This window comes from Hippoglossus hippoglossus, chromosome 22 (genome assembly GCF_009819705.1).
Source record: "Hippoglossus hippoglossus isolate fHipHip1 chromosome 22, fHipHip1.pri, whole genome shotgun sequence".
Classification (NCBI taxonomy): domain Eukaryota; kingdom Metazoa; phylum Chordata; class Actinopteri; order Pleuronectiformes; family Pleuronectidae; genus Hippoglossus; species Hippoglossus hippoglossus.
Genome location: NC_047172.1, coordinates 17357141 through 17369187, shown reverse-complemented (window position 1 = coordinate 17369187; position 12047 = coordinate 17357141). Strand labels below are relative to the sequence as shown.

Below are 12047 nucleotides of genomic sequence, written 5' to 3'. Positions count from 1 at the left end.
AAGCCATATTGTCACAGTTTTATTAAAGTTGATGTTTGTCTGCAGGACATCGGAGCTGGGAAGGGTAAATACTACGCTGTAAATTATCCACTGAGGGACGGAATTGATGATGAGTCATATGAAGCCATATTCAGACCTGTAAGCAAATACAGATTTTTTTCTTTTTTTATAAAATATTTTGGAAGTTTATATATCTATGAAGGGTCATGCACATTTGAAAGTGGATGATGTTGTTTGTGTAGATCATGGCCAAGGTGATGGAGATGTACCAGCCCAGTGCTGTGGTTCTGCAGTGTGGAGCCGATTCCTTGTCAGGAGACAGACTCGGCTGCTTTAACCTCACCATTAAAGGTGAGTTAACGGAAAATGTCTCTCCTCATGCAACAGACGTCTGTAGTTGTCATGGTTAAAGTTCAACTGAGAAACTGAAGTGTTTTCTAGCTATTTTAATATTTTCTTCATTGCATGATGTGTGTTCAGGCCATGCTAAGTGTGTGGAGTACATGAAAAGCTTCAACCTGCCCCTGTTGATGTTGGGTGGGGGAGGCTACACCATCCGTAACGTGGCACGCTGCTGGACGTATGAAACTGCTGTAGCCCTGGACTCCTCCATCCCCAATGGTGAGTGTGTAAACCCAGGTCATCTGGTTTTCATTTGAAATCAGATTCTTCTGTGGTGGTAATGATTCTTTACAGGCTGTATTGTAGTGCTGTCATATGCATAATTCATGGTTAAATATGATTTGTATATCGTGACAAAAATTCATGACAAACTTGCTAATCAGCCAAACAAAAAGACACATGTTGACAGCATTTAAAATGAGGGGATTGGCTTCACCTCTTTGATTATTTTCTCAAAGACCTTTAAAAAGTATTATCACGCAACATAACTAAAACATCTATTTTCAGACGTATCTGTCACTGTGCTAATGTCATGACATTTATTGGTTGACATTTTATGGACGATCATATCTAGACCAGGAATAAGAATAACTTGCAGCTCTGTTATCAAACTAATCTACAGGTTTTTTTTGTCAGAGATGCATAAAAAATAGTTTTTAACAGCCTCTTATGAACAGTAACCTTATCTCAATGAAAACATAACCTTCTTAGCAGAGGTAATAACGAATTGCATCTACTCTAAACTCCACAGAGCTCCCATACAACGACTACTTTGAGTACTTTGGGCCGGACTTCAAGCTGCACATCAGCCCCTCCAACATGACCAACCAGAACACCAACGACTACCTGGAGAAGATCAAGTGAGTTCATGATAGTGCCATTCAAATTATTCATGCATAATGCCTATTTCACAGCATTATCTGATTAAGTCCTCACCAGTTACAGCTTCCATGTTTAATTGTGATTGGCGCATCATTAGTAAAGGTTAAAACACTATCTTCCAGGCAGCGCTTGTTTGAGAACTTGCGAATGCTGCCTCACGCCCCAGGAGTCCAGATGCAGGCCATCCCAGAGGACGCTGTACAGGAGGATAGTGGCGACGAGGAGGAAGAAGACCCCAACAAACGCATCTCCAGTAAGCACCGCTTGCACTCATCATTGTCTTCACTATCATGCAGTCCTCACGTCATGTTCTGATTGAACTCTGTCCTCTGATAACTTACAGTCCGTGCTCATGACAAGAGGATAGCGTGTGAGGAGGAGTTCTCTGACTCTGAGGATGAAGGCGAAGGAGGCCGCAGAAACGCAACCAGCTTCAAGAAAGCCAAGCGAGCCAAAACAGAGGGAGAGAAAGAGGGAGAAGAAAAGGAGAAGAAAGGTGAGGAGGAAACGAAAGGTATCTATTCATTTTTATTATTTTCATATTATCACCATTTTTTAAATATGAGATCACTTTCACGCTTATGAGCTCAGTACTTTTTTTATCCTTTTTCAAAATCTTTGATTCTTTTATTTCATAGAAGTGAAAACAGAGGAGAAAGTGCCAGAGGAGGAGAAAATGGATACATCAAAGTAAGTTTTTTAAAAATCTGCATACATTTATTGACCATGGTTTCCAGGGAGTGGCTGATGGGGAGTGTAAATAATTTTCCTGTTTGGTTCTTTAGGCCAAAAGAGGAATCCAAGACCCCTTGAGGTGCTCAGCCCCGAACGATGCCAGTGCAGCTGATCAGGAAGGATCCCACGTTTCTTTCAGATCAAACATCATCCCAGGCTGCGGCTATGGAGATCAGTGAAGGACTAAACCTTTGTATTGAAACATCCTTCTCCTTCTGAATAGGAGGAGGCTCTTATCATGTTTTTCTAGGACAACTTTTCAACTTTGCTGTTTATGGACTGGCGGTTTTTTGAGTCTTGTTTTGTTTTTTGTATGCTTTCTCATTTTTGTTGTCAATCTTTTGAAGCGGTGACACTTCTTCCTCCCTTTTGTGAAGCAACTCTGTAAAAAAAATTGCTTAGTTACATGTGTGCTTTTATATATCTGACTGATTTAATTTATTTAAATCATAGATATTTTTGGCTATTCTGTTTTACTATGTCTTTCAGCCCCCACTTTAGCCCTGTGCCTTTTTGAATATGTAGTTTAAGCATGTTTGTACAATAGATCTTTTTCTGCATTACATTTGTGTCACTGGTCTTGCCTGTTAAGGTCACCAAGAATGGTTAAGAGGGTCATCTAAACCTATATACCTCTTACATGTCATTTACATTCTTATATTTTAGCTTATGATAGGACGTGTCCTCTACTGACACATTCACTTTTTCTTTGTTAAATTTATGACCCAGAATATTGAAAATGTTTTGGGTTCAGTATCAGGCTGAGGACTTGAATGTCCAATATACTGTGTAGTACTGTCTGAGTACTATACAGTATATTATACCATCCAGCAGTACTGTTCAGTACCCAGTGTACAATATGAGACACATGCCAGAATTCATTCATTTGTTGTATATATTTATATTCTGATAAACATAAGCAAAAGTGTTCCACATGAGATCGCAAATGTCATGTAAATGTGACTGACTCTGGTGTGTGTTTTTTTTAAACAATAAAAAACTGCCCTACAAATATGTAAGTGTTATTTTTTTATTATGTATTAAAATGTTATGTCTGATTTGTTGTCTTCATTTTAATAAAAAACAATTTAAAGTCAAAATACAGATGACACATTTATTTTTATATCAATAAAAACAAAGTTAGATAATTTCAATTTATCAGATAAAAAAACTGATGTAGAGGGAAATACAATGTCCTTGTGTTTGCCTGACAAATGTCCTCTTGAGACATTCAGTGTGTAACAGACGTAAAATACAAAATCTTCACAGATGAACCCAGCAGTTTACAACCTATGTCATTAGGTTAAGCCTGTTCAGAGCCACTCGCTCTGCACGACTCCAGTGCTGCCATCCAGCAGTTCGTCCTGCTCCACTGGCTCAGCATCAGTATTATCAGCCTCAGCATCGATCTCTGGTGCTGGTGCTGGCGTCGGGGTTTCGATTCTTCTTTGGATTCGCACCTGAATCAGATAATGAAAGGTGATGTCACAGAGAAGCCAACTTAAGTTCATGACCTCAGTTTAGCTAACGTACTATGCTTGTACACTGTCCTTAACCTAACATGGGGATTAGAATAAATGTGTTAAAGGAAGGATATAATTCAAGATTGCTGTTCACACTTTCAGTCTCAGGGAAAAACTTTTGAAACACTTTAAATTCCTTTAAAACCAGGCACAACATTTTTCTGTTTTAAGGCTTTGTTAAAAAAAAGGTCGACAAAGACTGGCTGATGATATCCAGGGGCTGATAAGAAATGTGAACTGGTGGACCATGAGGTATGTAAAAGTCTATAATTAAATTATCGGAATTTTAGGCATTAAACTTGTTTTTTTATGTGTAATATCATGTACTGGGTCTGGAATACATTTAGGTAGATCTTAAATATGTTAACGCAGGGGTCTTCAATGTTTTTCAGGCCAAGGACCCCCAAACTGATGGAGAGATGGAGCAGGGACCCCCTACTGTATATATTGTATAAAATTGTGTTTTTATACACAGTTTTAAGAGGTCCTCCTCTTTGTGTACATGAGGCTTGGAGGGACAGGTCTAGGCTAGTCTCGTGCTGTGAGTGAACCGGTGCCCAGCTTGAGAGAGCTCCTGTGTGTCGCTGAATGTGTGCATTGCTGACTGAAAGATAATGTCTTCTGCCTCCATTTATCCGTTCGCTACAATATGTTGGATTCATGTTAATGTGTATTTAAAGACATTTAAATTTGTGGGGAAGAAAATTAAAAATTAAAAAAATTGTCTAATCAACCAAAAATTTCACGACCCCCCTGCAGACCCCCTGTTGAAGACCTCTGTGTTAACGTACATTTAACGCTACTTCCCTAAAGGTTCAGTGTGTAGAATTTAGTGACATCTAGTGATGAAGTTGCATGTTGCAGCTGAACACCCCTCACCTCACCCTCGCCTTCCAAACATGAAAGAGAACCTGTGGTAGCCTTCGGTTGTCCTAAAAACTCAAAAGCTGTTTAGTTTGTCCAGTTTGGGCTACTGTAAAAAAAACATGGCGGCCTTCGTACAGAGGACCCACTCCTTATGTAAATATAAAGTGCCTATTCTAGAGTAAAGAAAACAACAATTCTTACAATTTAGATAAAACACACTAGTGACAACATCACTAGGATTATTTCATATTTAGTTTCTGCCAATAGATCCCTTTCACATTTAATGCTGAAGAAAAGGTTTCATTTTTAAGACAAATGTTTGGCGTCTCCATGTGTTGTTCTTTCTCAATGATACGGATAATAGCACTGTAATAACATTACAAACAAGACCAGAGTGGAACTGAGAACTACATTGCAGTGTTTCTATGGTTATTCTCTACTCTCTACTCTCTGTACCATATCTTAAACTATTGGGAAGTATAAATAATTCTGGGACTCTGATATTTCTTCATATTTGACGTGGGTCATACATTTTTATTTATTATAATATGGTCTTTAATAGGTCTTAATTTTAAGCTTTTGAAACCTGCAGAAACCCAGTTAAAACAAGTGTCATAAACAGCACCACATACAATGTGTTACCAGTAATGATTAATTTAGAATTTTTAATTTGAGAGAATATTTTATGTTTTAGGTTAAATAGTGGTTTACAAACCGTAGAGTGGCCTGGGTAACATTACTGACATTATATAACTCCAGATAACAGTGTAATTTGTTTCCTAGACTGTGACAATTTCTAAAATAGTATATTTGGTCATATTTACTACTTAACACTAAATGAGCACACAGGACATTTTACATATATTTGTGAGGACTGGGATTAAAAGGAACAATGATGTTGAATAATTGAAGCCACTGTTCATGATGCTGGTGCTTGAATTTCCACCCATGTGATGATGATGAGACAGCATGAGATGAGGGACACAGTTACCACACTGTCCTCCTCAGGTTTGTCTCATCAGCAGGTCTAAACCACTGTCTGTATTGAAGTCAATGTTACATTGATATTTGTAGACAGTCTGAGTATTGGGTGGGCAACTGCTGATTTTATTTGTAAAAATACAAACCTCGTCTTTAGTGAGTAGATGTTAATGAGAAACGTCTGAACAGTTCTTGTTTAATTCAGCCCTGTCCTTTGATTTGTCTGTTTGTCAGCAAGATCATGGAAAAAGATCGCCATGAAACTTGGTTTCAAGATGTTATATATGAGTCAGAGAAGAACCCAGAAGATTGGTGCCCCTATTTATGAGTTTTTGCAGTTTGGTGCAGATCCACACAAAGATCCAGATCCAGATACAATTCTCCGCACGATTCAGGTGAGGGGTGAAGCAACACCAAATATTTTGACATCTTTGTCTGTGTCTTCTACGTGTGTGGCGCCACTTTTTCACCCGCAGATATTTTGTTTTCCATAATTTTTTATTGTTGTGTCTGTCGCGTGGTAGAAATATCATCAATCCCCCCCACTCGCTCTCAGTGAACCCAGCGAAGGATCCTCTTCTGTGCGCTCACATCAGATCCTGAAGACTTTCTGCAGACTTTATACTAAGTGGGCCAGGCTGCAGAAAGACTGGAGGCTCTCACTCAGACATTTGCATACAAACAGTACATACACCTCCTCCAGAGAAGTTCAGAGTTCAGTGCATGTCTGAAAGCAGATTGAGTGTCATTTTTGCTGTGTGTAATAGTTTTACATATTAAAGTTCTGCTTTTTCTTTTTCAAAACACCTCATTTATCACTGTCCTATTTACATGAATGCCAAACACATTTTCTTAAATTCACTAAAGCAAATCTGCAATTGAAATTGAAATGGTAAATGGTCGGCATTTCTAGTCTTAGACAACCACTCACAGCGCTTTACACTACAACTCATGATCACATTCGCACTTTCACACACATTCATAAAGCGCCTCTGTATGTTTCTGTATGTTTCTATCACACTGACAGAACAGCCATCAGGCAGTTTGGGGCTCAGTGCCTTTCCAAAACACCCTTCAGCGTCGGGGCTGGAGAAGCCAAGTATCGAACCACCAACCTTCTGGTTAGTGAACGACCCACTCTTCCTCCTGAGCAGCCCACTATAATGTGGCACGGGAAACATAACACACTCTATGCTCTCACACAACACAAACACACATACAGCCGGTGACAAATACTGCAGGTCTATCTAACCCTAACACTGTGGACAGAGTCGGTGCTCTGACGGTGACTTACCCTTCTCGCCTGGACCGGCCTCCTCCTGCACGGACACAGGTAGAGGAATGAAGTGCAGGCAGCGAAGCAGCGGAAGGAGAACACCGTCTCCACCACCGACATAAAGATCAGAGGCACCCACAGAATGATTGTTGTCGCCTGATGAAATGAACACAAAGAAAAAATTCCAGGTTTTTACAGCAATTCAAGTCATTGTAAAATATTCAATAGGTAAATATTTGCGGTAAACTTACATAGATACGAGTAGGGTCAAAGGGGCATTCGTATGTGATGCTGGAAGAGTCAATGTCTTTAGCAGACGCCTCGCAGTGAGTTAATAGCCCCTTGCCTTTGTCAATTATGGCTTTTACAATAGAAACAGACAAGGCCAGGGTGGAGGCAACTGCCAGGAGGCCGGCCAGGAGGCCGAAGACCAACAGGACCCAAATCTGTGAACACAACATCATGACAACATTTTTTTGAGTGTGTAAAATAAAACATATTGTCCCCTGTAAAAGATAATGGGTTAGTCTTTGTTGGGTAGAGCAGGGGCAGATCCAGGGGGGCACTGGACAGAGCTGCAGTCTGATTAGCCCTGATGAACAATGGAGCGAACAGTAAACAAGCAATGACTTAAATGTGCATCTCACTGAATCAGGAATTGGGCATGGATGTTGGATATATAATTGTCCCCTCTGTGTAAATTGTGGCTCCTTTATGGCTCCTGATTTAGAAAAATCCAAGATCAACCACCGGGTAAAAGGGAAATAGGAGCGTGAAGCTGATACCACATGTATGCAAATTCCTTCCATTCATTTAAATAAAGCACGCCATGCGTTCAGTGCAACACAAAGGGCAAGTCCCGACAAGAGCCAGTAAATGACAGATGTGAGAGCTGAATGGAGGAGGGAGAAGATGTGTCACTGAGAGGGGAACAGTTGTTTACCAAGATCCTGTTCCTCTTGTTTTTGGACAACACAATGGCCGTTATCCCTCCTATGATTCCCTGAGAGACACAAGATGTCACAGGTTCAGTAATCACAGACAGATCATACATTACATGATACATGATACAATAATACCACTCACAATGGTTCAAGTTATAGATTAAAGATATAATACATACAGTATAACCTGCTTATACTATCTTAAACCAGTATTTACACCTATTTTAATACATTATCCACTAATATCTTTCATAGCTAAAACCATAGTCTTCATATAAAGATGGACGACATGACAGCTCCCAAAAAGTGAAGCCAAAGCGTCTTGTTCGCCATCTGGTGGTTGGCTGCTGTATAGGTCATAATTCCAGCCCCCTCCATGTTAGTGGACGGGATATGGACCATATAAAAAGTCAAAGTACATGTCAAATACATTTTCAAAAGATGGTTTCTGTCACTTTAGGTAGTTCTTATCACACCAATGTTTGTTCAAATGTTTATTTTTCCATTCAGTTTAGTTTTAATGAGTTATGTCATCCTCCGCTCAACCTATCCCAGGATTCAGTGACGAATCGTTTTTTTCAAAGTGGTAATGACACCGGCAAGCTATGAGACCTCCAACGCCTGAGTATCACGCTTAAACTCAACTGAACAGCTGTCGGTACATACCCCAAAAAAACAAGGGGCATTAAAATTTTCTTAGCATGTCCGACTTCAGCTCTGTTGCTAGGTAACAGCAATACAGGTGGGACGAGCTGATGACACAGATAATGTAAATCCTCTGTAGACCAGACCAGGCTCATTTGGGTTCAGATGTCATAGCCTGCATGGGCCACGAAGGAGGTGGTCTTCGTTGGCAAGTTAGAATGAGTCCTCGGAAGGCTGCAGACCCTGAATTGAGACACAGCTTCTGGCTCCTAATAACCAAGATGGCGGCGTTTGTATCCAGGATATTACCACTGTATTTCTGGACAGTGGGAGGAAGTTGCATCTCATAGTCCATCTTTATGTAAAGTCTTTGGCTAAGCCTTAAACCTTAAAAGTAATACCAAATTACTTCTAAGTTCTTCTGTGCTACCACTTACCATCAGGCCTGCCACAATGGCAATGATGTTAGAGGTGGCGTAGACCATGGTGCGAGCCTGAGCGTGTACGTTAATGTGCCTGAGCACAGCGCCGTGCACCAGTGCTCCGAGAAGGAAGTTGACGTGGCCCACCAGCACCAGCCCCAGCCCCATCTTCATCAGGGCTTTGTTGTCCTTGAGGCTGACACAGCATACTCCTAAGGGAGGAGAAATATGTTATTTAGACCTCTTAAACTCAACTCTGTTATAATATATAACGTTCAAACGACTAGATAGTGATTGCATTATAGGTTGTGTTCAGCAGCCTGTATTGTCAGAGTGAAGCATGAGGCTCTAATGTAAATACTTGACAGGAGCCAACTGAGTAAACACGGTGAAATAAGAGCATGCCCATAAGTTTATTAAACATCGTCTGTTATATAGAACAAGCTGTAACTGCACTGACAACTTGGGAGCTGACTTGATGTTGTGGTTGCAGCAGAGCGAACAGGAAGCTAACCAGCGGTTAAGCGCACCATAGCAACACTTGAGTATATAAGTATTGTATCCCGCACCCCTGCAGAGACAACTGATGATGTTATCCACCATATAGCTGCTGCAGCTATGGTGACAATTCAGAGATAGGAGGATAGGGTCTGGGGGGATTGTGTTGCTGCACTATTAAGTTCCTATACCTCTGAGGGGGAAAATGTGAGCCACCCACCCACCCTTAAAGTCCACGTCATGTCCCCTCCTCCCTGAACCAAACAGGACAAAGGTTTGGGCGGGGTGTTCAAACATTCACCACCACAGTCAGCTGGCCCGGGGGGGGGGGGGGTCAGGTGGAGACATACACTGGCTTCCAGCTCCTTCTCATTTATTCGTACAGGTGGGTGCTGTGGAAACACCAGCTGTGTTTTTGGTCATAATATTGTTTGTGTGGTGTTTGCTGCATTTAAGTGCAAAGTATCACATACTGAAAAAAACAAAAACCCTCTGATATAATAGTTGTGATATTATTTACAGTCTGTACAGAAATTCAGCAGCTAGGCTTTTAACTGGAACTAAGAGATATGATCACGCCTGCTGTATTGTTTTTACATTGGCTCCCAGTTTTAGGTTGGGATTGATTGATTTTAAAATGTCATTGATTACTTTTAAGGCTCTTCATGGCCTGGCCCCAAATGTTTTAATATCCTATTCACCTCTGTGGAGTTTGTGATCTTCAGGTAAGGTTCTGCTGTCACTTCCTGAATTATAGGCTGAAAACTAGGGGGGGGGCAGAGCATTTTCCATCAGGGTCCCAACTCTCTGGAATGAATGGCCTGAGGAAATAAGGCTGTCTGACTGAGATAGTGTCTTCTTTAAAGGGGACATAGCATGCAAATTCCACTTTGTTAGTGCTTCTACACGTTAATGTGGGTATCTGGCATGTCTACCAACCCAAAAACTCTGGGAAAAAAACACTCGCGCGTTTTGTTATGGTTCCTCTAAGTCAGAAACGTCATGCTTGAGCGACTCGATTGAGCTTCCTGGGTTTTGTGTCATAACAAGGCACTGGAAGTCTCCCTACATGGCCTTGGCCCACCCCCCACCTCATCATTTTAAATGATCCTTGTGGTATTTTGACCAAAGTATGTTACAGACATTTCATTAAGACCCCAAGGAACCATATCAACTTGTGGTAAAATGGGCATGCTATGTCCCCTTTAAGTCTCAGCTAAAAACGTTTATTTTGAAGGAATATTCCAGAATATAATTGTGGTGCCGGGTTATTATTGTTCTTTTATCTCTTTATTATACTTTTATTATTACCATTATTCTTTACGTACTCCCTTCTGTATTTTAACCAGTTGTTGTGTTTAAACATTTTCTATGAATAGTTATTATTATTCATATCCTGAATGTGTATTCATAAAACGTAGTACCTCTTCTATGTGATGTTATGTTTTCTGATAGTTACAATGGGTCAGCGTTTTTCTTCCATTCCGTTGGAGATCTTTGATACTTTTGACCTTATTTGGTTTGTTTTGTAAACACAGGAAATATAGCACGGATGCCTGTACTGTATTATGGACCTGACCCATCAGTAGCCCATAATCAATAATCCTATGCAACAGATACCCAAATGTTTCACTTTTATTTAGGTGAAACTTAGAATAAAATAGTACACACACACACACAGAGGGAGGACATGTTCCCTCTGTGTGTTCCCTCTCTTCCCTGAGCTCCGTTTACAACTGAACAGACCACGCCTAAAACTTTTGGCACACAGGACTCAGACTAACCACACGCACGCACACACACTACATGGCGCATTTCAGCAAAACTAACCCATTAAAAGTGAACTTACCTAAATAAACCATGGTGGGTTTACGTCCTCTCCGCTCACATCTGTGTCAAAGTTGTATTAAAGTCATGTCTGGCAGCTTTTTGACTGTGTGCAGCTGTTGGTGTGTCCCTGTCTTCCTCTACTGACGCTCACCTGCACACACACACACGCACACACACAGTCAGTCATGCGCATGCTCCTACCACCTACCTGTACACAAGCCCCGCCCCTTTACATTTAGTAACGAAACCTGTTTTTGTTTTACTGCTTTGTCTCCTATATGTTTCAAATGCAAAGATCAGTTTTTAATGTTACATGTCTTTATAGTTACTCATACTAACAACTTATTAAAGTGTTAAATCAGCCTATACATGATGATTTATATGTACAACCCAATCCCCCACCAGGCTATAGACTGTGGGTTGCTTCACTCAAGTGTTGGGACATCATCTTGGCACAGTCTGTTCTGCTAGTTTATCCTCACCACATGTGCCACACTGTCAACCGTGGTCCCTCTTCGTTTCAAGGAGATTAAATCTAAGGAATTAAGGATTTAGGAAGAATTTAATTTCCTTGTTTTCCCTTTTCTTTAAATTACACATTTATTCATCACTATTTCTGAAGTTCATCAATTCAATTTCATTCAAATACCTTTATTTATCCATTTCATTTGTGTAAAAGCATCAGTGCGTATCGTCCTGATATAATACAACTTCATACAATATCCAGCATACCACATGCAACATACAACATACCACATACCACATACCACATACAACATACAAAATATAACATACAACTTTCCGCATACCACATCCAACATCCATCAGCATGCATAGTGTTAAAACAGTAGATCAGCCTTTCATGAGTCTGATGGATAGGGGCACAAAGCTTGAGCTTCTTGAGTTGACTCTATCTTCTTCTTCTTCTTCTTATTATTATTCCAGAGAAAAAGATTAAAAACATGCGAAATGTAATTGTAAACCACATAAATAAAAATACGTTTTTCAGGTAGCCTATTAGATACATCATTATATTTATTTA

At 40.3% G+C, this 12047-nt stretch overlaps 2 protein-coding genes across 2 annotated transcripts in view; one reads left to right on the top strand and one right to left on the bottom strand.

Annotated features, from left to right (window-relative positions):
- Positions 1 to 3034, top strand: part of LOC117756595 (probable histone deacetylase 1-B) — a 28102-nt gene extending 25068 nt beyond the window's left edge. Inside the window, exons 9-16 of the mRNA XM_034577161.1 lie at positions 46 to 138; positions 243 to 351; positions 481 to 621; positions 1154 to 1262; positions 1407 to 1537; positions 1628 to 1798; positions 1923 to 1974; positions 2070 to 3034. Coding sequence (XP_034433052.1) covers positions 46 to 138; positions 243 to 351; positions 481 to 621; positions 1154 to 1262; positions 1407 to 1537; positions 1628 to 1798; positions 1923 to 1974; positions 2070 to 2097 — 834 coding nt within the window. The 3' untranslated portion in view covers positions 2098 to 3034. The remainder of the gene's footprint in view (positions 1 to 45; positions 139 to 242; positions 352 to 480; positions 622 to 1153; positions 1263 to 1406; positions 1538 to 1627; positions 1799 to 1922; positions 1975 to 2069) is intronic.
- Positions 3035 to 3119: 85 nt separating this feature from the next.
- tmem54a (transmembrane protein 54a) lies at positions 3120 to 11177 on the bottom strand. Its single transcript, XM_034577165.1, has 6 exons — positions 11025 to 11177; positions 8693 to 8889; positions 7610 to 7669; positions 6918 to 7112; positions 6685 to 6822; positions 3120 to 3479 (listed from the first exon to the last, which is right to left on the bottom strand). Exons 1-6 carry the CDS (start codon positions 11035 to 11037, stop codon positions 3333 to 3335), a joined length of 750 nt encoding a protein of 249 aa, XP_034433056.1. The 5' UTR covers positions 11038 to 11177; the 3' UTR covers positions 3120 to 3332.
- Between the last annotated feature and the right edge of the window lie 870 nt (positions 11178 to 12047).